Source organism: Amblyraja radiata, chromosome 14 (genome assembly GCF_010909765.2).
Source record: "Amblyraja radiata isolate CabotCenter1 chromosome 14, sAmbRad1.1.pri, whole genome shotgun sequence".
NCBI classification, from domain to species: domain Eukaryota; kingdom Metazoa; phylum Chordata; class Chondrichthyes; order Rajiformes; family Rajidae; genus Amblyraja; species Amblyraja radiata.
Window position 1 is genome coordinate 9,634,572 of NC_045969.1, and position 23,328 is coordinate 9,657,899.

Genomic DNA, 23,328 nt, shown 5'->3' on the forward strand with positions numbered 1-23,328 from the left:
TTGAAATCAATACACGATGCATCATCTCAATTTATTTGAACTCGTTCTTTTCCAGGACTTGAAACCTGTGAACACTATTTTCCCTTTCTACCTGAAAACTCTAGACATTACAACTGTCATCAAAACCTTAACACTACTACTGGTTCACCAGCGTCATGCCTTTTGCTCTTCTCAGCACTGGTGGTGAACACTTGATGGGTGAATCTTGGCTCTTCGGCTGCTTATCCCAGCTTATAATAATTGAGATAGACACAGATTGCTGGAGTAACACAGCAGGACAGGCAGCATCTCTGGATAGAAGGAATGGGTGATGTTTCGGGTCGAGATCCTTCTCCAGACCTTCGTTGTAAACCAGCATCTGCAGTTCCTTCCGACGCGTTATAATTAATGAGAGCTGATAATACCCATCCAACAGGTGATAACCGGTGTTACGATCTCATTCAGATTCCACGGATTCACAGAATTAGAGGTTTGCAAAATAGTGCATTGGTCATTGGCAGTAGTGGAGATCGAGCTTTATTGCCTAAGGTGCAGGATGGCTGGAAGTCTTTATTCAGCCAATTCATTTGCAGGACAGAGCAAATATTTTCAATGCTGCATTTAGTGACAATACCAGAATGGAGATAATCAGGTGATGTCCCTGCTAATCATCCTTGGTGATCTCAGCCTTGCACTTTACCTGCCTAGATAACTACATCACTATAATTTGGTTGTCTGCAGAACTTATCCTGCCTTTATTGGGAGAAGCTGTTGTTGGTTTCTTTCCCCTCCACTCTTTAAACAGTCCCTGTTTTCTGAGTACATTGACCTTGTTTGCTAAACAGTGGACGGTTCCCCCCCCCCCCCTCCCATCTCCAACTCACAGTAAATAAATACTTCAATTTAAAAAATAAATAAATCCATAGTTGGCACAAACGTCTTCCTGTGTAACTGTCACTTTTCAATAGGATAACGTTTTGGTGACTTTTGAATCGAATCATTTCCTATTTTGCAGCACCACTTCCTCATTTGACCTCAGATGATGTCGATAAAGCCTTGCAAAACTCACCGCGTCTGATGCACGCCAGAAACACAGGTAATATATTAAAGCTGAGCTGTCATCCACAAACTTTCTATCCCCCCCCCCCCACCCCCCAACCCCCCTCGCCCCCTACATCCCACTACATACAGTGAACCACTGTGGGTGAAATTAGCATTGTCCAAAGCACAAGATGTTCAGGTCTTAGCCAGACCCTTTCTTGTCTATCCCCTTCCCTATAAAATAAGCCTTGCAAAATTAGGTCGCAGTATCAAAGTATGGATCGACAAGATTCGGATCAGGGCATATAGGTTATGTCTAGATATCAGAGGGTCCAGAGATGTAGCTACAGAGGGTCTAGAGATGTGGAGAAGAGGTGAGTTGAAGTATTTTGTGACATGAGGGAAGAATATTCCATGTTGTGCATGGACAACAAGGTTTACAAAATTGGATGGACAGCAAATGGTGAGGCACAACTTTTCCAAGCCCCTCCTATTGAGTATGGTACCTGTTACAGAGGAGGATGGCAAAAGAATGTACATTGTTCTGATATTTATTAACAAGTGGCAAATGCAAGACTTTATAATCCTTGCTATTACAGTTTTTCCTCATCAGTCTACAAAGTGATATTGCAATCCGCATAGATCTGGAAGTTCAATCGAGTGTGCGGTGTTGTGTAGTAATATTCCATTTTAAGGATGTTTCCAGATTTTATCTGTCACCTACTAATGGGCCTGACTAATTTTCAACTGGTAACGTAAGTGTCTCTCGTTGCGGCCAGGTGAATATTTTTCCTATCTACAAAGACAGCATGAATCTCCAACGGTATTCTCTTTCTTCTGCCATTCTTGCTACAGCTTCTATGTGTTATCCCTCCAGCCTCCCGACTTTTTTTTCCCATTGTGTGGGTATCATAAGCAACATGACCTAGGGGTTGAAGTCAGAAGAAGCAGTTTTAAATTGGAGTACGTTTTTTCTACATGCAGAGGACTGGTTGATATCTGGAACATGCTGCCTGAGTAGGTGGAGGAATCGGGTACAATTACTACTTTTAGGAGGCATTTAGCCAGGCATTTAAATGTGAAAAACATAGAAGGATACAGTCCGAGCACGGTCAAATGTTATTAATGTAGCTCAGCATAGACATGGTGGACCTGAGGACATGTTTCTCTGCTATACAACTCTTATGATTCCTTCCTCACCCAGAAAAATGTGGAGGGAAAAATAGCTTTATCTGCAATTTCTCCAGTGTTATTTTCTGCTCAGAAATCAGGACAACTCCACATAATCCAGGATTGAAAAATAAATACAACTTATCTGTATGGCAAAATACACCATGATACCAACAATACCGAATAACTAAAAGCAATTAAAATTAAGGAAATAGTCGGAATAGAGATAATATTCATGAAAGACGTGAAACAGATTGATGACGAGAAAAAGTTGAAACAAAAGATTGGGGTTTATTTCTGGATGAATAATACACAAAATCACAGAAAGAGAATAGCACCAAAGGATGGGCCGGCTAAATAGGAGCAGGTCTTTTCCAATCTCCATCCATTAAAGCAGCTTGGCCAAATTTTACAGAGGTATTATTAGGAATGAGAACATGTAACTATTGAGGACGATTGACCAGGTTCCAGAGAATGGACGACTTGGAGGAAATCTAATAGAAGACTCTATTGTTTAATGGGGTGGATGGAGAGAAACCAATTCCAGTGGTAGGTAAGTGCAGATCTTGTAGGGAGACACAGATGGCTGTGGAGGCCAAGTCCATTGGATATTTTTAAGGCGGAGATTGACGGATTCTTGATTAGAACGGGTGTCAGGTGTTATGGCGGAAGGCAGGAGAATGGGGTTGAGAGGGAAAGATAGATCAGCCAGGATTGAATGGTGGAACAAGCTTGATGGGCTGAATGGCCTAATTCTGCTCCTAGATCAAGTTTGTGTTTATTGTCACATGCACCAATTAAGGTACAGTGATATTTGGACATGTGAACATGCGGCAGGATGGAAGTAAAATGCAAATAATTTAGCGGGAGTTTATATGTATACTGAAACCAATGAAAATGTAAACCATATTATTAGATGCAATATTAGATAGCTGAAAAAGTTAAATGGGAGCATTGGTACACCCAAAGGGGCCATGGCAAGGGGGTAGCAGGTAATTAGTGGTATTGGGGGTAGAGTGCTGACATAGATAGAAATTTGGTTGGCAGACAGGAAACAAAGAGTAGGGATTAACGGGTCCCTTTCAGAATGGCAGGCAGTGACTAGTGGGGTACCGCAAGGCTCGGTGCTGGGACCGCAGCTATTTACAATATACATCAATGATTTAGATGAAAGAATGCAAAGTAACATTAGCAAATTTGCAGCTGACACAAAGCTGGGTGGCAGTGTGAACTGTGAGGAGGATGCTATGAGAATTGAGGGTGACTTGGACAGATTAGGTGAGTGGGCAGATGCAGTTTAATGTGGATAAATGTGAGATTATCCATTTTGGTAGCAAAAACAGGAAGGCAGATTATTATCTAAATGGTGTCAAGTTGGGAAAAGGGGAAGTACAACGGGATCTGGGGGTCCTTGGTCATCAGTCAATGATGGTAAGCAAAAGGTACACAAAATTGCTGGGGAAACTCAGCGGGTGCAGCAGCATCTATGGAGCGAAGGAAATAGGCGACGTTTCGGGCCGAAACCCTTCTTCAGACATCGCTCCATAGATGCTGCTGCACCCGCTGAGTTTCCCCAGCAATTTTGTGTACCTTCGATATTCCAGCATCTGCAGTTCCCTTTTGAACACAATGATGGTAAGCATGCAGGTACAGCAGGCAGTGAAGAAAGCGAATGGCACGCTGGCCTTCATAACAAGAGGAGTTGAATATAGGAGCAAAGAGCTCCTTCGGCAGTTGTATAGGGCCCCAGTGAGACCACACCTGGAGTATTGTGTGCAGTTTTGGTCCCCTAATTTGAGGAAGGACATTCTTGCTATTGAGGAAATGCAGCGTAGGTTTACAAGGTTAATTCCCGGGACTGTGCTGTCATATGGTCATATGCTGAGAAAATAGAACGGCTGGGCTTATATATTCTGGAGTTTAGAAGGATGAGAGGGGATGAAACATATAAGATTATTAAGGGTTTGGACACGCTAGAGGCAGGAAACATGTTCCCGATGTTGGGGGAGTCCAGACCAGGGGCCACAGTTTAACAATAAGGGGTAAGCCATTGAGGGAAAACTGAGAAACACTTTTTCTCACAGAGAGTTGCGAGTCTGTGGAATTCTCTGCCTCAGAGGGCGGTGGAGGCCGGTTCTCTGGATACTTTCAAGAGAGAGCTAGATAGGGCTCTTAAAGATAGCGGAGTCAGGGGATATGGGGAGAATGGGATACTGATTGGGGATGATCAGCCATGATCACATTGAATGACGGTGCTGGCTCGAAGGGCCGAATGGCCTACTCCTGCACCTGTTGTCTATTGTCTATTGTCTATTAACATCAAACAAACTTTGTGTGCACTTTTACGACTGACAGGATATTTTGTCTGAACAGCTTGCTTCTGTGCTGTAGATTCCATGCAACCTTTGGGAAAAGGGCTCCCATTCCGTTGTTAGATGATGGATATTTCACCACTTTACTGAGTGCAACATTATTTATCCCAGTGCAATTATAATCACCTCCCTCACCTTTTCCATCAGGCATTCCCTAATAGAATAACGTCACATCGCCATTGTTCCTTTGACAATAATATGAATGTTGCCTGATCAACAAGTAGCAGGAATCAACTTGCACGTTCTATGACATCAAAGTGAAAGGGCTGGGCAATTGCACCAGAGTTGGTCTGCGAATCTCACCATCACCTCTTATTTCCCTCCATAAATATTGCCCCCAGTTTATCTCTGTTGCTCTCGAGAACACAGTGACTCACACCATGATGCGGCATATTCTTTGACCCTCTCAGTCAAGGGACAGTTCTTGGCATGCGGAATACAAGTGATGATGTATTACTTTAAAGGAGGCACCTTCTAAGGAAGCCTGACCCAACCCTTACTGCAGTAAATAAATGCTTTGATTATTACCTGTTTTCTCAGTGTAAATCTGCTCATGAAGATGCCCTCTGAACGTCACTGCACAGAAATGGTTATCACGTTCAGGCCAATTGTTATTTATTTTCCCGCAGTTGCCCCTGCCCCAGACTCCACATCGATGCTGGATGATATTGATGACTAAACAACCAACCAGCAATCACCAACCTTCCAAGCACTGGGGCCAAATAATCAATGACCTTGGCATCAGGGACGATTCCATTTTCCCCTGAGCAGTATAGCAACCTGATGCACTTGCTGTATATTTGGCCCATCGCTTTTTGCACACAATTGCTTGACTGTTATTTCCTCTTTATCTTTTCAGGGGGTGCAACATTCATTTTTCCAAATCCATCCGTTTATCCTGAACCAACCCAAAGACTGACAGTGAGACCCGGTAAGATTCTACAATGTCAATGTAACTGGGCGGTGGACCATCAGTAAAAATCTTCCTGTTGGAACATACGCCTAGAGTTTTAATTATACGGTCACAGTGGCGCAGCGGTAGATTTGCTGCCTTACAGCGAATGCAGCGCCGGAGACCCGGGTTCGAACCCCACTACGCGTGCTGTCTGTACGGCGTTTGTACGTTCTCCCCGTGACCTGCGTGGGTTTTTACCGAGATCTTCGGTTTCCTCCCACACACCAAAGACGTGCAGGTTTGTAGGTTAATTGGCTTCGGTAAATGTAAAAATTGTCCCTAGTGGGTGTAGGATAGTGTTAATGTGCGGGGATTGCTGGTCGGCGCGGGTACGGTGGGCCGAAGGACCTGTTTCTGCACTGTATCTCTAAACGAAACTAAACTAAACAATACCCTTTTTCAGTATGATAAATATGCCCAACGTAATAGTTTAATTTAGTTTACTTTAGAGACACAGTGTGGAAACGGGCCCATTGGCCCAGCGAGTTCACGTTGACCAATGATCACCGTACACCAGTTCTGTCCAAAATGCTAGGGGAAATTTACAAACTTACAAACCTGCACATCGTTGGGATGTGGGAGGAAACTAGAGGAAACCCATGTGGTCACGGGGAGAATGTGCACACTTCATACAGAGAGCACCCGTAGTGAGGGTTTAACCCGGGTCTCTCGTGCTCTAAGGGGGCAACTCTACCGCTGCGCCTTCATGTTGCCCCATTGTGTTAATGCCCAAACAAATTCCCCATGGAAATTCAAGACACTGGACACAGATACATCAAAATAAAATGCTGTGCATCTCTGCATTAAAATGGCTTCTGTGCTGTTCCTATCAGTAACTGCAATAAGTGCTTGCAATGGTTCCATCCATGGCTTGCAAATTGTTGGAAAGTATATTATTGCTTGAGGGCACAAAGTGCGGGTTAGGCAGCATCTTTGGAGAACGCGGAAGAGGTGAAGTTTCGGGTCGAAACGATCGATCACCTATCCATTTACTCCAGAGATGCTGCCTAACCCGTTGAGTTACTCCAGCACTTTGTATCCGAATGTGTAAAGCAGCATCGGCAGTTCCTTGGTTCAACACATTATGGCTTGATCTTCGCCCATGGCAGCCACCTTACAGTGAGTCAAAGCTCCGTCATGGAAATGACAGAGAATGGAGCACAGAGAGGATGATGCGTTCTGCTAAGTGTCTGGGCACCTGACGGTGTGCACCAGTTGTGTCCCCCCAGCCATGACGGACTTCACGTTGCTCAGATCTGATGAAGGGGGCCAGTGATTCCGCAGGCACCTTTGACGTGACTTGCACGGAAAGCGCTTTGACATGCGTAAAGCCCAACATTGGAGGAGAGTGCACAGCTCAACTGTGGCATCGAGGCCAACAGTACAATCTGAGCTAGAGGGCTGCTAAAGTGCAGAATATTGTGAAAGAATGGGCCAACTGTGCTTGTATTCACTGGAATTTAGAAGGATGAGAGGGCATCTTATAGAAACATATAAAATTCCGGAAGGATTGGCCAGACTAGATGCAGGAAAAATGTTCCCGATGTTGGGGGAGTCCAGAACCAGGGGCCACAGTTCAAGAATAAGCGGTAGACCATTTAGGACTGAAATGAGGAAAAACTTATTCACTCAGGGAGTTGTGAATCTGTGGAATTCTCTGCCACAGAAGGCAATGGAGGCCAATTCACTGGATGTTTTCAAGAGAGAGTTAGATCTAGCTCTTAGGATTAAAGGAATCAAGGGATATGGGGAAAAAGCAGGAGCGGGGTACTGATTTTAGATGATCAGCCATGATCATATTGAATGGTGGAGCTGGCTCGAAGGGGCCGAATGACCTACTCCTGCACCTATATTTCTATGTTTCTATGAATGGCAAAGTGCGGGTGATGGTGTTGAGTGAGCACGATCCAACTAGTCCCACAGCGGACGCCCACCTTTTGGTTCCATTGAAAAGGACAAATAATCCCAATGTGTTTTCCTCGCTCCAGACGTCTAGAGTTATCACCACCCACCGGTCTGCCATAGTCCTGCAAGAGAGTCTGTCAGAAATTGTTCATTGATGAATATTTCATTCATTCCACGTTCCATATTTAGATTTGCCTTATGATGCAACGCGACGAACCGGGTGGGGAGGTCACGCTGGAGTTCCGCCAAAGGGTAATTAGTTTACAGTCTGTTACATTCATTGATCAATGGGGGCCTATGTCTCTGCAGATACTGCGTATGAAGTTGCAGTCGGGCAACTATTTTTCTGTAAAGTCTGCCCTCGTCAAGGTGACAAGGATTATTTGTAGGGAATGAGTTCCATGGGCAGACACCATTCCCTGCCGACCTGAGCCAAAGGTCAACACACCATTAGAGCTCAATTGACTGGAAGCATCTAGCTGAGCTCAGCAAACACATATCCTGTTGCATTACTCAGGTCGAAACATCGACACATAGAAAATAGGTGCAGGAGCAGGCCATTCGGCCCTTCGAGCCAGCACCGCCGTTCAATATGATCATGGCTGATCATCCAGAATCAGTACCCCGTTCCTACTTTCTCCCTATATCCCTTGATTCCATTAGCCCTAGGAGTTAAACCAAACTCTCTCTTGAATACATCCAGTAAATTGGCCTCCACTGCCTTCTGTGGCAGAGAATTTCACTTCCTCAGATTAGGAGACCAAAATTGTATGCATACTCCAGGTGTGGTCTCACCAAGACCCTGTACAACTGCAGTAGAACCTCCCTGCTCCTATACTCAAATCCTTTTGCTATGAATGCTAACATACCATTTGCTTTATTCACTGCCTGCTGCACCTGCATGCCTACTTTCCATGACTGGTGTACCATGACATCCAGGTCTCGTTGCATCTCCCCTGATTGTTTCCAATGCAACTATATTCCATCATGATTAAGGACACCGATCTACATACATGCAGTACTCCAAATGTATTCTCACCAACACCTTGTACAGCTGTAGCAAACTTCCCTACTTTTACGTTCAAACCCTCTTGTAGCATAAATCAGCTTTCCATTTGCCTTGCTAATTACTCACTGTACTTGGATGACAAATTGGTGTTTTCCTACAGACGCCTAGCTGCCATTGAGTTATGCCATTTCACTTCACTTAAACAATGTTCTGCTTTTTTGTTCTTCACACATCCCAGTCTGCCAAATACTTGTGAAGAGATTTGGAAGACAGATTGCTCAGCGGGAAAAACTACAGAAGGGGATGCTTGTGCTCTCTTTCATTTTGAGGAGGAAGACTATAGTACAATATTGAGTTTTAAAGGCATGGAGTCACACAGTACGGAAACAGGCCCTTCAGCCCATTTCGTCCGTGCCAACCAAGATGCCCCATCGAAGCCAGTCCCATTTATCTGTAGGTACACAAAATTGCTGGAGAAACTCAGCGGGTGCAGCAGCATCTATGGAGCGAAGGAAATAGGCGACGTTTCGGGCCGAAACCCTTCTTCAGACTGATGGGGGGTGGGGGGGGGGAAGGAAGGAAAAGGGGAGGAGGAGAAGCCCGAGGGCGGGGGGAGGGGGGGGGGGGAGGAGACAGCTAGAGGGTTGAGGAAGGGGAGGAGACAGCAAGGACTAGCAAAATTGGGAGAATTCAATGTTAATGCCATCCGGACGCAAGGTCCCCAGACGGAATATGAGGTGCTGTTCCTCCAATTTCCGCTGTTGCTCACTCTGGCAATGGAGGAGACCCAGGACAGAGAGGTCGGATTGGGAATGGGAGGGGGAGTTGAAGTGCTGAGCCACCGGGAGGTCAGGTTGGTTATTGCGGACTGAGCGGAGGTGTTCGGCGAAACGGTCGCCCAACCTCCGCTTGGTCTCGCCGATGTAAATCAGCTGACATCTAGAGCAGCGGATGCAGTAGATGAGGTTAACCTACAAACCTGTACGTCTTTGGAGAGTGGGAGTGGGAGGAAACTGGAGGACCCAGAGAAAACCCACACAGTCATAATGAGAATGTACAAACTCTGTACAGACGGCGTCCATAGTTAAGATCAAACCAGGATCTCTGGCGCTGTAAGACAGAAACTCTACCGCTGTGCCTCAGTGCCGTCCCTTCCTGTTTAAATATTGTTATTGTACCTGCCTCAACTACTTCTTTCAGCTGCCTGTTCAATACGGCTTGATTGTAACCACGTACTGTCTTTGGGCTGACTGGTTAGCACGTGACAAATGCTTTTCACTGTACCTCGGGTCATCCGACAATAAACTAAACTGAGCTAAATATACCAACCACCCTCAGTGTGGAATTATCCTCTCCATATTCCCAATGAGGGCCTCCTTTTATTCTGGAAGTGTGAGCTCTTGATGCGAGTTATAGTTGTAATGGGTTGGGGCCCTACTGTGTAGGGAGGAAGAGACCAGCCTTAATCTATTCACCCGTCCATGGCCCCTTTGGCGGGTACTCCTTAAAAGCTGTGAAAGTTGCAGCAGGCTGGCCCGCGCATACAAGATGCTGTCTAATGATCTGACTACCTATTCCTGTCACGTGAGAAGGGTTAAATTGTGACACTTTGGTGGCAGCATCATAACCTTGATGCTTCTCATTAACCAAAAGTCTGTAGCCTCCTTTAGCTCTGGTATTTTATTTCATTCTTTTTTATTCTTTTTTATTCTTAATGTTTTAATGTTTCATGCTTTATTCTTAATGGTTTACTGTATGTCGTGTTGTAACTTGCGAGCAGAGCACCAAGGCAAATTCCTTGATGTGTACATACTTGGCCAATAGACCTATTCATTCATTCATCATTCATTCATTCATTCATTCATTCATTCATTCATTCATTCATTCATTCATTCATTCATTCATTCAATTAAAATGGGGCAACCTTTCATTCTGAATAGAGTCATATAGTCACATGGCACGGAAACAGGCCATTCGGTCCAACCCGTTCATGCCGACCAAGGTGGTCCATGTACCTGTCCTGGTGTCTTTTTAAATGTAGTGGGAAGAAGATATTCTAAAGGATCTTAATTGACAACTTTTCTTCCTTGCCAGGAACCCCTTCCACAAATGTGACCAAAGTTGAAGACCAGCCCCGGCAACCAATAGGTACATGCAATTGTAAATTGTAAACTATGCCGGCTATCAGTTTAGCTGTGTTGGTAAAATCAGCATTCTTCCTACGAGCCTACACGACCAATTCTTAAAGATAGACACAAAACGCTGGAATAACTCAGCGGGTCAGGCAGCATCTCTGGAGAAAAGGAATAGGTGACATTTTAGGTTGGAACCATTTCTTCATTCTGAAAGATAGTGGTGGGGGAGGGGGGGGGGGGGTTTGTGGGGGAGAGGAAAATTAGAGGCGAGAAAAAGCCAGAACCAATCAGGACCAGCAACAGTTGACCACAAGAAGGGTTGGAGTCCATATTGGCCCATTGTTGGCTGGCGAAGATGAGCTAACAAGAGGGATACAAGGATGCGAACAGTAGAGCTAGTAGGATGACTAGGGTGGGGAGGAAGAGGGGTGGGGAGAGGGAGGAAGAGGGGTGGGGAGAGGGAGGAAGAGGGGTGGGGAGAGGGAGGGAATCCAGAAGTTACTTGAAATTAGAGATATCAATGTTCATACCACTGGGTTGTAAGCTGCCCAAGCAGAATATGAGGTGCTGTTCCTTCAATTTGATTTGCGTTTGGCCTCATTCGGACAGTGGAGGAGGCCCAGGACAGAAAGGTCAGTGTGGGAATGGGCAGGGATTTTATGCCTTCGGTATAAACCAGCATCTGCAGTTTCTTCCTACATATAATTCTTAAAGACATTTGTCCTCAACTTATTTGTGACAAACAAGAGATTTCTAAGCAAGAACGTTTTGGGGGTCAGATTCCTACGTTAATGCAATATGTCATTGTAACCTCCCCAATTATCCATTTCGAAGCGACACATTTCCATGGGCACAGGCAGCATCTCTGGAGAGAAGGAATAGGTGACGTTTTGGGTCGAGACCCTCCTTCAGACTCATCCCAAAACGTCACCCATTCCTTCTCTCCAGAGATGCTGCCTGTCCCGCTGAGTTCCTCCAGCATTTTGTGTCTATTTTTGGTTTAAACCAGCATCTGCAGTTCCTTCCGACACACACATTTCCATGATTCTGTAGGTGTACCTTTGTCAAATGTAAAGGACAACAAGTTCTCTCACATCTTCCCTGAGAAGGAATTTTGCAATAGACCTTTCCCTCTAAATATTCCACTCTAAGAAAATTACTGTGCTGGCTATCTGAGGCTGAACGCATGTGATAATTACTGCTGCCAATAAGCACAATTTCATGTGTACCGATAAGATTTCAAAAGGGTACCTGACTCAAATACATAGATAATACAGAGGATAAAAATCCAAGATATTACCTGATTGCACACCAGTTCAAAAAAGATTTCCCAATTATAATTATGCAAACATATTTGGGTGGAAATTACAATTTCACTGAAAAACAAACTTGATTTCAAATGTAACTTGTGGCTGGATTGCTAATTGCATGTTAAAGTGGAAGCTCTAATCTACTAACTGTTAAAACAGTAAACCAGACAATGTTATACAAACTAACAAAGTATTTGGCCACCGTCATCAGCAGTAGTTATTTTCATCTGCCCTGTTTTATTCTCTGCCTTCTTGTTAAGATCTAGTTTTGTAAACACCAGAAGCCCTTTTATATCTTAGGTCGTTAGCCAACTTTGCTGTATGAGGGAGCTAATATTGACACACAATTGAACAGAGGAATTGGGGTTAAAATGGTTGGGGAGGTAAACAGTCAGAACCTTTCTCCCTGGGTGGAAATGTCAAAGACGAGAGATCATATCTTTAAGGTGAGAGGGGCAAACTTTCATGCAGCAAACTTACAGGGTTAGATTTGTACACAGTGAGTGGTGGGTGCCTGGAATGAGTTGCCAGGGCTGTTGGTAGTGGAAGATATCATACTGGTATTTAAGAGACTTTTAGATAGGCACATGGATATGCAGGGAATGGAGTGTTATGGATCACGTGCAAGCAGAGAAGATTAGTTTAACTAAGCATCATGTTCAGCACAGACATTGTGGGCCGAAGGGCCTGTTCTGGTGCTGTACTGTTCTAAGCACAGAACGTACAGGCAGATGAGATGAGTTTATCTTTGCATCATGTTGAGCACAAACATTGTGGGTCGAAGGGTTTGTTCCCGTGGAACATAGTTCCTGCTCTATGAGGCGTGGTGGTGGACATTGGTGAGAGGATGGTCCCATTGTAAGGTCAGATCACATTCTCTCCCATTGTCCACATCTGATTCCGGCCAGAAATGACACTGCAGATGGTTAGGGGCCTGGAAAACATTTTGCTGGTTCAGGGTTCAATGCAGTGTCTAGACTGCTGCTCGAGTTGATAAAGGATAACTGGGCAGGTCAGAGGACAATCTCGAACCTCTCTAGTCCACGTGGCTCAGGACTTCCCCACCAATGGTATAGAGTCATAGTCATACAGCGTGGAAACAGGCCCTTCGGCCCAACTTGCCCAAACACCAGCCAACATGTCCCAGCTACACTAATCCCACCTGCTTGCGTTTGGCCCATGTTCCTTTAAACCTGTCCTATCCATGTACCTATCTAATTGTTTCTTAAACATTGCGATAGTCCCTGCCTTAACTAACCTCTTTGGCAGCTTATACCATGCATCCACCTCCCTTTGTGTGAAATTATTAACCAATATTAACCAATTGAATCTGTAGATGAATGTAGATGCTTCTACAATATGGATCTTATATTTATGTTTTTAAATATTCTCAGAAGATTCTGAATTAGGTCACCATTTAAACATATGTTCTAATGTTAGCAGATCCTTATCAGATTCTTGGACCAACCAGCAGCAGACTTGCAAACCCAGGTATGTTGAAAGGAGTAAAAAAGCAGTTTGAATGAAAGAATAAAAATTAACACTAATTAACATGAATCAATTCCTTGATTAATTCTCCTTCTCTCATCTGTACTATCAAGATGGTTTTCACCATCATGGCTCTGTATTTATTCCTATCACCAATACCGTGAAACATTATACTTCTGTCAGCCTTTCTCACTCTATCAAAACTTCCGTATGTGTTTTGCCATAGAAATATAGAAATATAGAAACATAGAAACATAGAAAATAGGTGCAGGAGTAGGCCATTCGGCCCTTCGAGCCTGCACCGCCATTCAATATGCTCATGGCTGATCATCCAACTCAGTATCCCATACCTGCCTTCTCTCCATACCCCCTGATCCCTTTAGCCACAAGGGCCACATCTAACCCCCTCTTAAATATAGTCAACGAACTGGCCTCAACTACCTTCTGTGGCGGAGAATTCCACAGATTCACCACTCTGTGTGTAAAAAATGATTGTCTCATCTCGGTCCTAAAAGACTTCCCTCTTATCCTTAAACTGTGACCCCTTCTTCTGGACTTCCCCAACATCGGGAATAATCTTCCTGCATCTAGCCTGTCCAACCCCTTAAGAATTTTGTAAGTTTCTATAAGATCCCCCCTCAATCTTCTAAATTCAAGCGAGTACAAGCCGAGTCTATCCAGTCTTTCTTCAATGATGAGTGTTTTGGCAGCACTGGGCCTGTACTCGCTGGAGCTTAGAAGGATGAGGGGGAACCTCATTGAAACTTACTGAATGGCGAAAGGCCTGGATAGAGTAGATGTGGAGAGAATGTCTCCATTAGTGGGAGCGACTAGGACCAGAGGCCATAGCCTCAGAATAAATGGACATGCCTTTAGAAAGGAGATGAGGAGGAATTTCTTTAGTCAGGAGGTCGTGAATCTGTGGAAGTCATTGCCACAGAAGGCTGTGGAGGGAGGCCAAGTCAATTGATATTTTTAAGGCGGAGATTGATAAATTCTTGATTAATGTGGGTGTCAGTGGTTATGGGCAGAAGGAAAGGGAATGAGGGAAAGATGGATCAGCCATAATTAAGTGGCAGAGATGACCTAATTCTGCAATGATTTATGATCTTATGAACTTATTTTTTCAATCTACTTACCTTTCCCAGCTTTGTGCCTTGTAGGTATTTAAACTCTCCCCTTTCGTTTTAATAAAAATGGAAACTCTGAAGCTCTGGGCTTCCCGCCGTCATGATTTGGCATAATCCTCTTGTTTGCTCTGTTTCAGGGAGTGGTCAGATTCAGCTGTGGCAGTTCTTGCTGGAGCTTCTATCCGACAGCTCCAACGCCAACTGCATCACCTGGGAAGGGACCAACGGAGAGTTCAAGATGACGGACCCAGATGAAGTGGCAAGACGTTGGGGGGAGAGGAAGAGCAAGCCCAACATGAACTATGACAAGCTGAGCAGGGCCTTGCGTTACTACTACGACAAGAACATCATGACCAAAGTCCATGGCAAGCGCTATGCCTACAAGTTTGACTTCCATGGCATCGCACAAGCCTTGCAGCCCCACCCCCCCGAGTCTTCAGTGTACAAGTACCCGACGGATATCTCGTACATGAGCTCCTATCACGCACATCAGCCAAAGATGAATTTTGTGGCTTCCCATCCACCGGCTCTACCTGTGACATCGTCCAGTTTCTTCGCAGCACCAGGTCCATACTGGAATTCTCCGACTGGAAGCATCTACCCAAACGCCAGGCATCCTGCCACCCACATGCCACCCCATCTTGGCACCTACTATTGAACAAAGCCCATATTCTCGATAAAGACTAGGGTTACTGCTCTGGGAATGCAACACTGTGTTACTAACTATGGACTTTTAAAATTGGAGAACCCCCCCCCCCCCCCCAAAAAAAAAAGTTTAGACTGTACATGAACATACTGAAGATGAGATAAGTCTCGAATACTGGAAGAGATTAAACCGTGTGTTGACAAATTGAGAAAAAAAATAACTTGATATCTGTCTGTGGGAGACTGGAGTTGGGTTACTGGAAGGGCACTATTTTGTAACGGGCATTGGAAATGAGAACAAAAGAATTAAGGATCGAGAAACTGGTCACCTTTGGCTATCAGGAAGAAATGAGTGTTGCATGAATGCAATACTGTGATTATGGAATTTAAGAATCAAAGATCAACACACAGCGAGAGTAAACAAAAGTCAAAATTATATAAATGTAGGATCTACCGACGAGAGACTTGAAATGTAACATCGTGGATGTTCTTCAGTAGTTAAACTCTTGCTCTGAAATGAAATATTTATACCTTCTGGAATTTATTTGTTAACAGGATTTATCATTCTAAGTATATTAAAATCAAATATTGCGGAAGATATCTCCGAAACCCGGGAGACTGTTGGACAAAAACTGCAATGATTTGGTACAATGATTTCTTACTTTGCATAGTTTGAGCCAAACATTTGGATTTTGAGTATGTGCAGAAGGCTTTGTGATGGATTGGTAATTAGACGAAGGTAATGAAGCAGGAGAATAGTTAGTTGGAGAGGAATGAACTGGTGTGTGCGTGTGTGTGTGTGGTTTCTTTTGCAAATGGACATGCAAACACAAGACAATGTCAATTGGATGTAAAAAGGTTTCTCCAAAGAAGTTACCAAAAAACAGGATAATTTTCATAGTCGTGAATAGGAAGGGGAAATATAAGAAGGAGAAATCAAAAACGGAAATCTGGAGCCAAAACACTTCCTCATATAATGGATTTTTTAAAACAAATCTCTAAGAATTGGAAAACTGGGATTGTCTGGAATTATAACATTTTGAAAGCAATCGGGATTTTGTGAATGTGCTTGATGTAAAACTGATCGGGACCTGAAACTTGGGGTTCTAACATTTTTATACCTGCACATTTGGGCTGGGGAAAAAGCCCATTATCAAACCTGAGGAGATTTCAATGCATTTTTTTTAAACCTAGGCGGTCGCCAGTTGTGAAGAGTCGCGAACGCTGTGCGTTTGTAAGAAATAAGTATTCAAATCAAGGTTATTTGCATTTTATATTGTAAACTTATTATGTAACTTATGCATTTATATATTCCTTTGTTTTCTGACACTACGAGTTGACCTCGGCCAACCATGAACACCAAAATAGTTTTAAAAAAACCATAAAAACGGAAGAAAAAAAAGAAAAGAAAAAAAAAAATGCGCGATTAAATGTTACAGCCTTGATTTATAACTCTTTTTAATGAAATATGCTTTATGTTTACATATGAAACTCTTAGCACATAGGATGCAAATTATATATGTATTAAAATAAGCCTGGCTTTCATTTCTGAGTTTGTTTCACAGTGTTACTCACATATAAAAACATAGAAACAGAAATAGGTGTAGGAGTCGGCCATTTGGCCCTTCGAGCCAGCACCACCATTCAATATGATCATGGCTGATCATTCAAAATCAGTACCCCCGTTCCTGCTTTCTCCCCATATCTCTTGATTCTGTTAGTGTAGTTGATTCCATTGATACCTTAAGCTTATGACAGCATCTGTTCGTGTGGTCATGTATGGTGGGAGGGAGGGTGGGAGAGTGTGCAGAGGGCAACAAAAGGAATGGTAATCCCAATTATATGTTGGTAACTTAATATCCAATAGGAGGATCTAATCACCTTAAAAGATGTGGCCTTGGTACAAAATCAAGTATATTTTTTAAAAAATCATGTAATTTTTATTCAATGGAAGTAATTTTATTGATATTATGCCAAAATAAATCAGATATTTTTGAGGTATTATTATTTTAAGAGAACATTGCCTGTATACTTTCTGTAATATAGGTAAATTAATAGGGGCCTGAATCAGGATATAAATAGTGATTGCAGGCAGGAGCAATGAAAGAATCATAGCTTAAATTTGTGAATCAAATGAGGTGGACGGGCTAACATGATTTCAGCGGATGAGTCTTTGGAACCAAAATTATTTTTTCTGGGAATGAGTAATATATGCGGCAAACGTAAAACAGAAGATTTTCTAGGCACATTTGTCATTGGTTCCTCACTACAGTTGAGCAGCATAATCCAGAATACAGAGCCATCTAGACTCCTGATCTCCCGGTTGCTAACAATTTTAACTCCTCTTTCCATACCCATGCTGGCCTTTCTGTCCCGGGCCTCCTCCATTGCGATAGTCAGGAGTGGTCATGTGCAAAATGGAGGAACAACACCTCATATTTCGCTTGGGTATCTTACAACCCAAAGGTATGAACATTGAATTCTCCAATTTCAGGTAACTACAAAATCTTCCTCCTCCCCTTTCTTCCCCCTTAACACCCCCCCCCCCCCCCCCCCCCCCCATCCCCACCTCCCTTTTCCCCTGTGCCCCACCTGGACTTGCACTTATTTCTCCCCTTTCACCTATACGCCTTCCTCTAGCTTCACAATTCTCAGCTTTTCAATCCTTTTTGTCTTCTGTCTTTTCATCTCTGGCCTTGGTCCACAATCTGCCTGTTAACAAAACTTTCTTCACTTTTATCAACCTATTGCCTTCCAGGCTTTATCCTGCCCTCATCTCTTCCAGCTATCTTGCCCCTTCCCCCAACCTACAATCAGTGTGAAGAAGGGTCCCTGCCCAAAGCGTCATCTATCCATGTTCTCTGGAACCGCTGTCTGACCTGCTGAGTTACTCCAGCACTTTGTGTTTTTTTTACTCCAGGTCGAGGTAGAGTGAGATTCTGTTAGGGATTTCACTCTGGGGTCCAGTCAGACACTTTAAGGGTTCATTAACATCACGACAGTGTGATAAAGGAATATTCCATGCTGGTTTAAACAGTGCAAATATATCTTTGTTTTTCTTTTTAGTTCCCTGGAAAACCACATTTTGCATTTGCAAGTACAACACCCACACAACTGGTGATCTAATCAGGGAAGTGATGTTTGCAAAGATGATGTTTTGGTTTCGAAACTTTAATTTAGTTTAGTTTCGTGATACATCATGGAAACAGGCCCTTTGGCCTGCCAACACCATGCTGATCATCGATCAACCATTCACAATAATATTATCATATCCCACTTTCGCATCCACTCCCTACACACTCAGGGCAATTTTATTTTTTGCAGAGGCCATTAAACCTACAAACCAGCATGTCTTTGGGATGCAGGAGGAAGCCAGAGCACCCAGAGGAAACCCGTGCGGTCATAGGGAGAACGTGCAAGCTCCACACAGGCCAGACGGCCCTTCGAGCTACAGCTACACCACTTTGCTGCCTTATATATTATTCCTAGAAACCATTTTGAATTCAGCCTGAGAGCTCATCTAATTTCACATCAAGAAATCTAAAAAAAATGGGAGAGTCATGATGTGTTCATAAAAATGAGAGTTTAAAAAGTAATCTCCAGAGGAATATATTTTAACCATGACAATGCGGGGTTATAACCAGTTGCCTTAACACCACAGACTTTGATGAAAATTGAGTTGGAAAAAGTGTTCTTAAATTCGATCTTCCTTTAATTTGAATCCAAAATCTGCAATGTACACCATATTAAGAACATTACACTTTGAAGCTGCATATCCTGGCTTTAAAATAAAAAGTTACACAGTACAATGTGCAGGATCACAATCTGTCTCTTTGTATCTAATATTTACAAAAGCAATATTTACAATTTCCGTCCCAATTCAAACTTGCTCACTTAAAATAAAAAGTTTTGTTTTAATTGCATCCATATTACTTGTCATTTATCCTTCATTTCGTGGTGGAGAAACAAACTATTTGGCCCAACCGTTTAAGCTCTGTTTGCCTCTTCCCAAAGTTACCTCAACGAACCTAATCAATCACTTCAAATTCCTCTATAAAGACTGTGGGCTATTTGCCACAGTTATTCCATTATGCTGGCAAATTCGAACCAATAGCTGGATGGCCTGATTTAAAGACACTGTCATAAAATCAAGTCAACCTGAAAATGTTTGCAATTTTGTGCCGCAATGTGGTTAAACGACCTTCAGAGTTGATGCAGAATAACGGCGGGTGATAATGTGAAACTAGCCTAAATGATGGATAGGAAATGTATGACCCAGTCATGGGTTAACAGATGTCTGGGTTACACTTTCATCTGGTTTACATTGAAACATAGAAACATAGAAAATAGGTGCAGGAGGAGGCCATTCGGCCCTTCGAGCCAACACCGCCATTCATTGTGATCATGGCTGATCGTCCCCTATCAATAACCCGTGCCTGCCTTCTCCTCATATCCCTTGACTCCACTAGCCCCTAGAGCTCTATCTAACTCTCTCTTAAATCCATCCAGTGACTTGGCCTCCACTACCCTCTGTGGCAGGGAATTCCATAATTTCACAACTCTCTGGGTGAAAAAGGTTTTTCTCACTTCAGTCTTAAATGACCTCCCCTTTATTCTAAGACTGTGGCCCCTGGTTCTGGACTCGTCCAACATTGAGCAGGAGGTCCAGAAAGACATTAACAAAGGCTAGGTACTCCAGGAGAATGCTTGCGATTTGCAGGATATATATAGATGGAAGTGTAGAGATGGGGAAACTGCTAGAAAAGGGATAGAAGGCAGTGGTAGAGTTGCTGCCTTACAGTGACCCAGAGACCCAGGTTTGATCCTGACTATTGGTGCTGTTTGCATGAGCACTGGTTTCCTCCCACATCCCCCCAAAAAGTGCAGGTTTATAGGTCAATTGGCTTCTGTAAATTGTCCCAAATGTGTAGGAAAGAACCAGTGCATGGGTGATTATTGGTTGGTCTGGGCTAAGTTTACATGCTGTATCTCTATTTTTTTTTTTAAGTGAGAGAGATGGTCATGTGGAAATGTCCTGATCTTCACACAAAGTTACAGATGCAGGATTTTTTATTTAAAAGCCATGATATTTTACTTCCTTAATGATGCTACATATAAATACAATTGCTATGTAAAACTGTGGAACAAAGATGGAGTCCATAAGTTCTAGGAACAGAATAAGGCCATTCGGCCCATCATTTACTCCACTATTCAATCATGGTTGATCAATCTTTCCCTCTCAACCCTATTCTCCTGCCTTCGCTCCATAACCCCTGACCCGCACTTTAGACTTTAGCGTATCTTGACTATTTGGAAGGACACGATGCCTGGACTTACTCACTTACATAAAACAGAAGAATAAATGTCATATCGGTGATTCTTGTCCAAACGTGGACCCATGGGCACTGTATATACCAAAGATAGACACAAAATACTGGAGTAACTCAACTGGACAGGCAGGATCCTTGGAGAGATGTTATAGGTGATGTTTCTTCGAGACCCTTCTTCAGACTGAGAGTCAGGGGAGAGTGAGTCTAGAGATATGGAAGGCTAAGGTGTGAAAATGCCAGATCAAAGCAGATGGTGATAAGTAAATGTAGAATGTTTCATTGTTGGCTGAGGGGAAAGTGACAACGCAGACTACAATCAGTAATATTAAGTCAGGAGGACAGTGGAACTAGTTGGAGAACTAGGATGGGGAGGGACGGAGAGAGAGGAAAAGCAAAGATTACTTGAAGGTCTTCATTGCGCATGTGGCCAAGTAGACATAAAAATGGGACCTTCCTAAGTAAGTTCCATTGAGCCCAATACCGGCACCTCAGTATAGGGATGTCATCGAGCTAAGTTCTTGAACTACCCAGCAAAAACTTATGCACCTCAAAAATACTCACAAATAACACCACAATCTGTCAGTTTCCTTAATTAGAAAACGAATAAACTGCAGTTGATGACATCTGAAAAAAAACTTTAAAAATACTGCAAGCACTGGGCAAGTGAATGTAACTTTGTATCTCCCTAGTATATATTTATCTTTCCTACCATTCTACCCTGCCAGCCAGCTGTGCCTGCCAGCTCACAGAGTATTCGCATCAGTTCTATTCCCTCATTTATACCCTTGCGATCGGGGTAGGAGATTGTAAACTTCACGTGGTCCATCCTGGTTCGACGAATGCAATCAACCTGGCGTGCACAAACAGAAGATCAAACAGAACAAGTTGTCTTACAACTTTAGGCTGTGCACGCCATATGCAAGAAGAAGATCCTTGCAACGTATTCTCTCACATTTGCCCCCAATCCTCTCATCAACTGGGGTAATTTGCAACCAATTACCCTAATATGTAGGATGTATTTTGGGATGTGGGTGAACACCAGTGCATCTGGGGAAACCTATATAGTCATTGGGAGAACACTCAAACACCACAGTCAACACCTCTGGTCAGGATGGCATCTGGGTTACTGGACCTGTGAGAGAACGAAGCTACCTGCGGCATCACTGTTCGAAAGAGAAAACTGTTCCAGACCAAAGACTCTTCATCAGAACTAGGAAAAATGAAAAAAACATTTTTATTTTCAAAACATCAGACCAAAACATTTGAAAAGAAAGGATACAAAGTGCTGGAGCAACTTATCGGGTCAGGCAGTATCTCTGGAGAACATGGAGAGGTGATGTTTCAGGTCGGGACCCTTTTTCAGACTTTCTGACCCAATTCTGACCCATGTTCTCCAGCAATGCTGCTTGACTCTTCAGCACTTAGTGTTGGTTCTTGAAAACCAGTATCTGCAGTTCCTTGTTCCTACTTTAGGTCTAACTTGCACAGACGGCAGGGATAGGTGAATGGAACAGGGGGAAATGCTGCTAGGATTTACCCAGCAGATTCTAATGTTTATGCAGCCCATGGATCCAGAATTTCCACTGTCTGAAGAAGGGTCTCGACGCGAAACGTCGCCTATTTCCTTCGCTCCATAGATGCTGCCTCACCCGCTGAGTTTCTCCAGCATTTTTGTCTACCATAAGTAAATAATCCCTGCCTGCATGTGATCCATATCCCTCTATTCCCTATACTTCCATCTATCTATCTAAAAGCCACTTGAAACGTCACTATCGTATCTGCCTCCACCACCACCGCTGGCAGCGCACTCCAACCCCCCACCTCCATCTGTGCGAAAAACTTACCCCACATATCTCCAGTAACATAGAAACATAGAAATCATAGAGAATAGGTGCAGGAGTAACCCATTTGGCCCTTCGAGCCAGCACCGGTATCCCCATTGATTCCATTAGCCCTAAGAGCTATATCCAACTCTCTCTTGAAAACATCCAGTGAATTGGCCTCCAATACAATACAATACAATACCATTTATTTGTCATTTGAACCTCACATGAGGTTCAAACAAAATTTGGTTTCTGCAGTCATACAAGAAAAGAACCAAGACACACACCAACACAATTTACACAAACATCCATCACAGTGAATCTCCTCCTCACTGTGATGGAAGGCAAAGTCTTATCTCTCCCCTGCTCTCCATTCTTCTCCCGATGCCAAAGTCAAAGCCCCCGGCGGGCGCAGGTAAGTCCGCGGCCACTTAAAGCCGCGCCGGGCGATGTAAGGCCCTGCTCCGGGTCTTGATGTTAGAGCCTCCGGCGGGCGCTAGCAAGTCCACGGCCATTTAAAGCCGCGCCGGGCGAAGCAAGGCCCCGCTCCAGGTCACTTTCAACCCCGCAATTTGGGCGGGAGAAGTCGCCGTTGCCGGTGCCCCGCAAAGCAGTCTCCCACCGGGGACCCGCGAGCTCCCGGTGTCACCATCCACCGGAGTCGGGTCGCAGCCGCGAGCCACCGCAGCTCTCCACGCTCCACGCTCCACGCTCCAAAGCTGGCCAGCTCCACGATGGTAGGTCCGCAGCTCCGCAGGCTCCGTGACTTGAGCCCCCAGGGCGTTCCGGCTGGAGGCCGCTCCACGGTGCTAGGCCCCAACGGCAACGGAGACCCGACAGGGAAAAGGTCGGGTCCCCGTGCAGGGAAGAGATTTAAAAGTTTCCCCCGCCCCCCACCCCCCGCCCCCACACATACACATTTAAAAGTCCACTACAAACTATACCCTCAACGGGACAAAAAAATAAAAAAAAGACAGACAGACTGCAGAGGCCGCTGCGACGTCGGTCACGCCGCCCTCCATGGCAGAGAATTCCA

At 44.0% G+C, this 23,328-nt stretch overlaps 1 protein-coding gene across 12 annotated transcripts in view; it reads left to right on the plus strand.

Annotated features, from left to right (window-relative positions):
• erg (ETS transcription factor ERG) overlaps positions 1-16,684 on the plus strand; it is a 218,023-nt gene extending 201,339 nt beyond the window's left edge. For 7 of the 12 annotated variants that reach the window (XM_033032474.1, XM_033032481.1, XM_033032476.1 and 4 more), the window contains 6 exons: positions 995-1,075; positions 5,422-5,493; positions 7,612-7,674; positions 10,526-10,579; positions 13,317-13,367; positions 14,632-16,684. In XM_033032474.1, the coding sequence (XP_032888365.1) occupies positions 995-1,075; positions 5,422-5,493; positions 7,612-7,674; positions 10,526-10,579; positions 13,317-13,367; positions 14,632-15,152 (842 nt within the window). In that variant the 3' untranslated portion in view covers positions 15,153-16,684. The remainder of the gene's footprint in view (positions 1-994; positions 1,076-5,421; positions 5,494-7,611; positions 7,675-10,525; positions 10,580-13,316; positions 13,368-14,631) is intronic. The other 5 variants (XM_033032475.1, XM_033032480.1, XM_033032478.1 and 2 more) reach the window with 4 other exon arrangements.
• Positions 16,685-23,328: the final 6,644 nt, after the last annotated feature.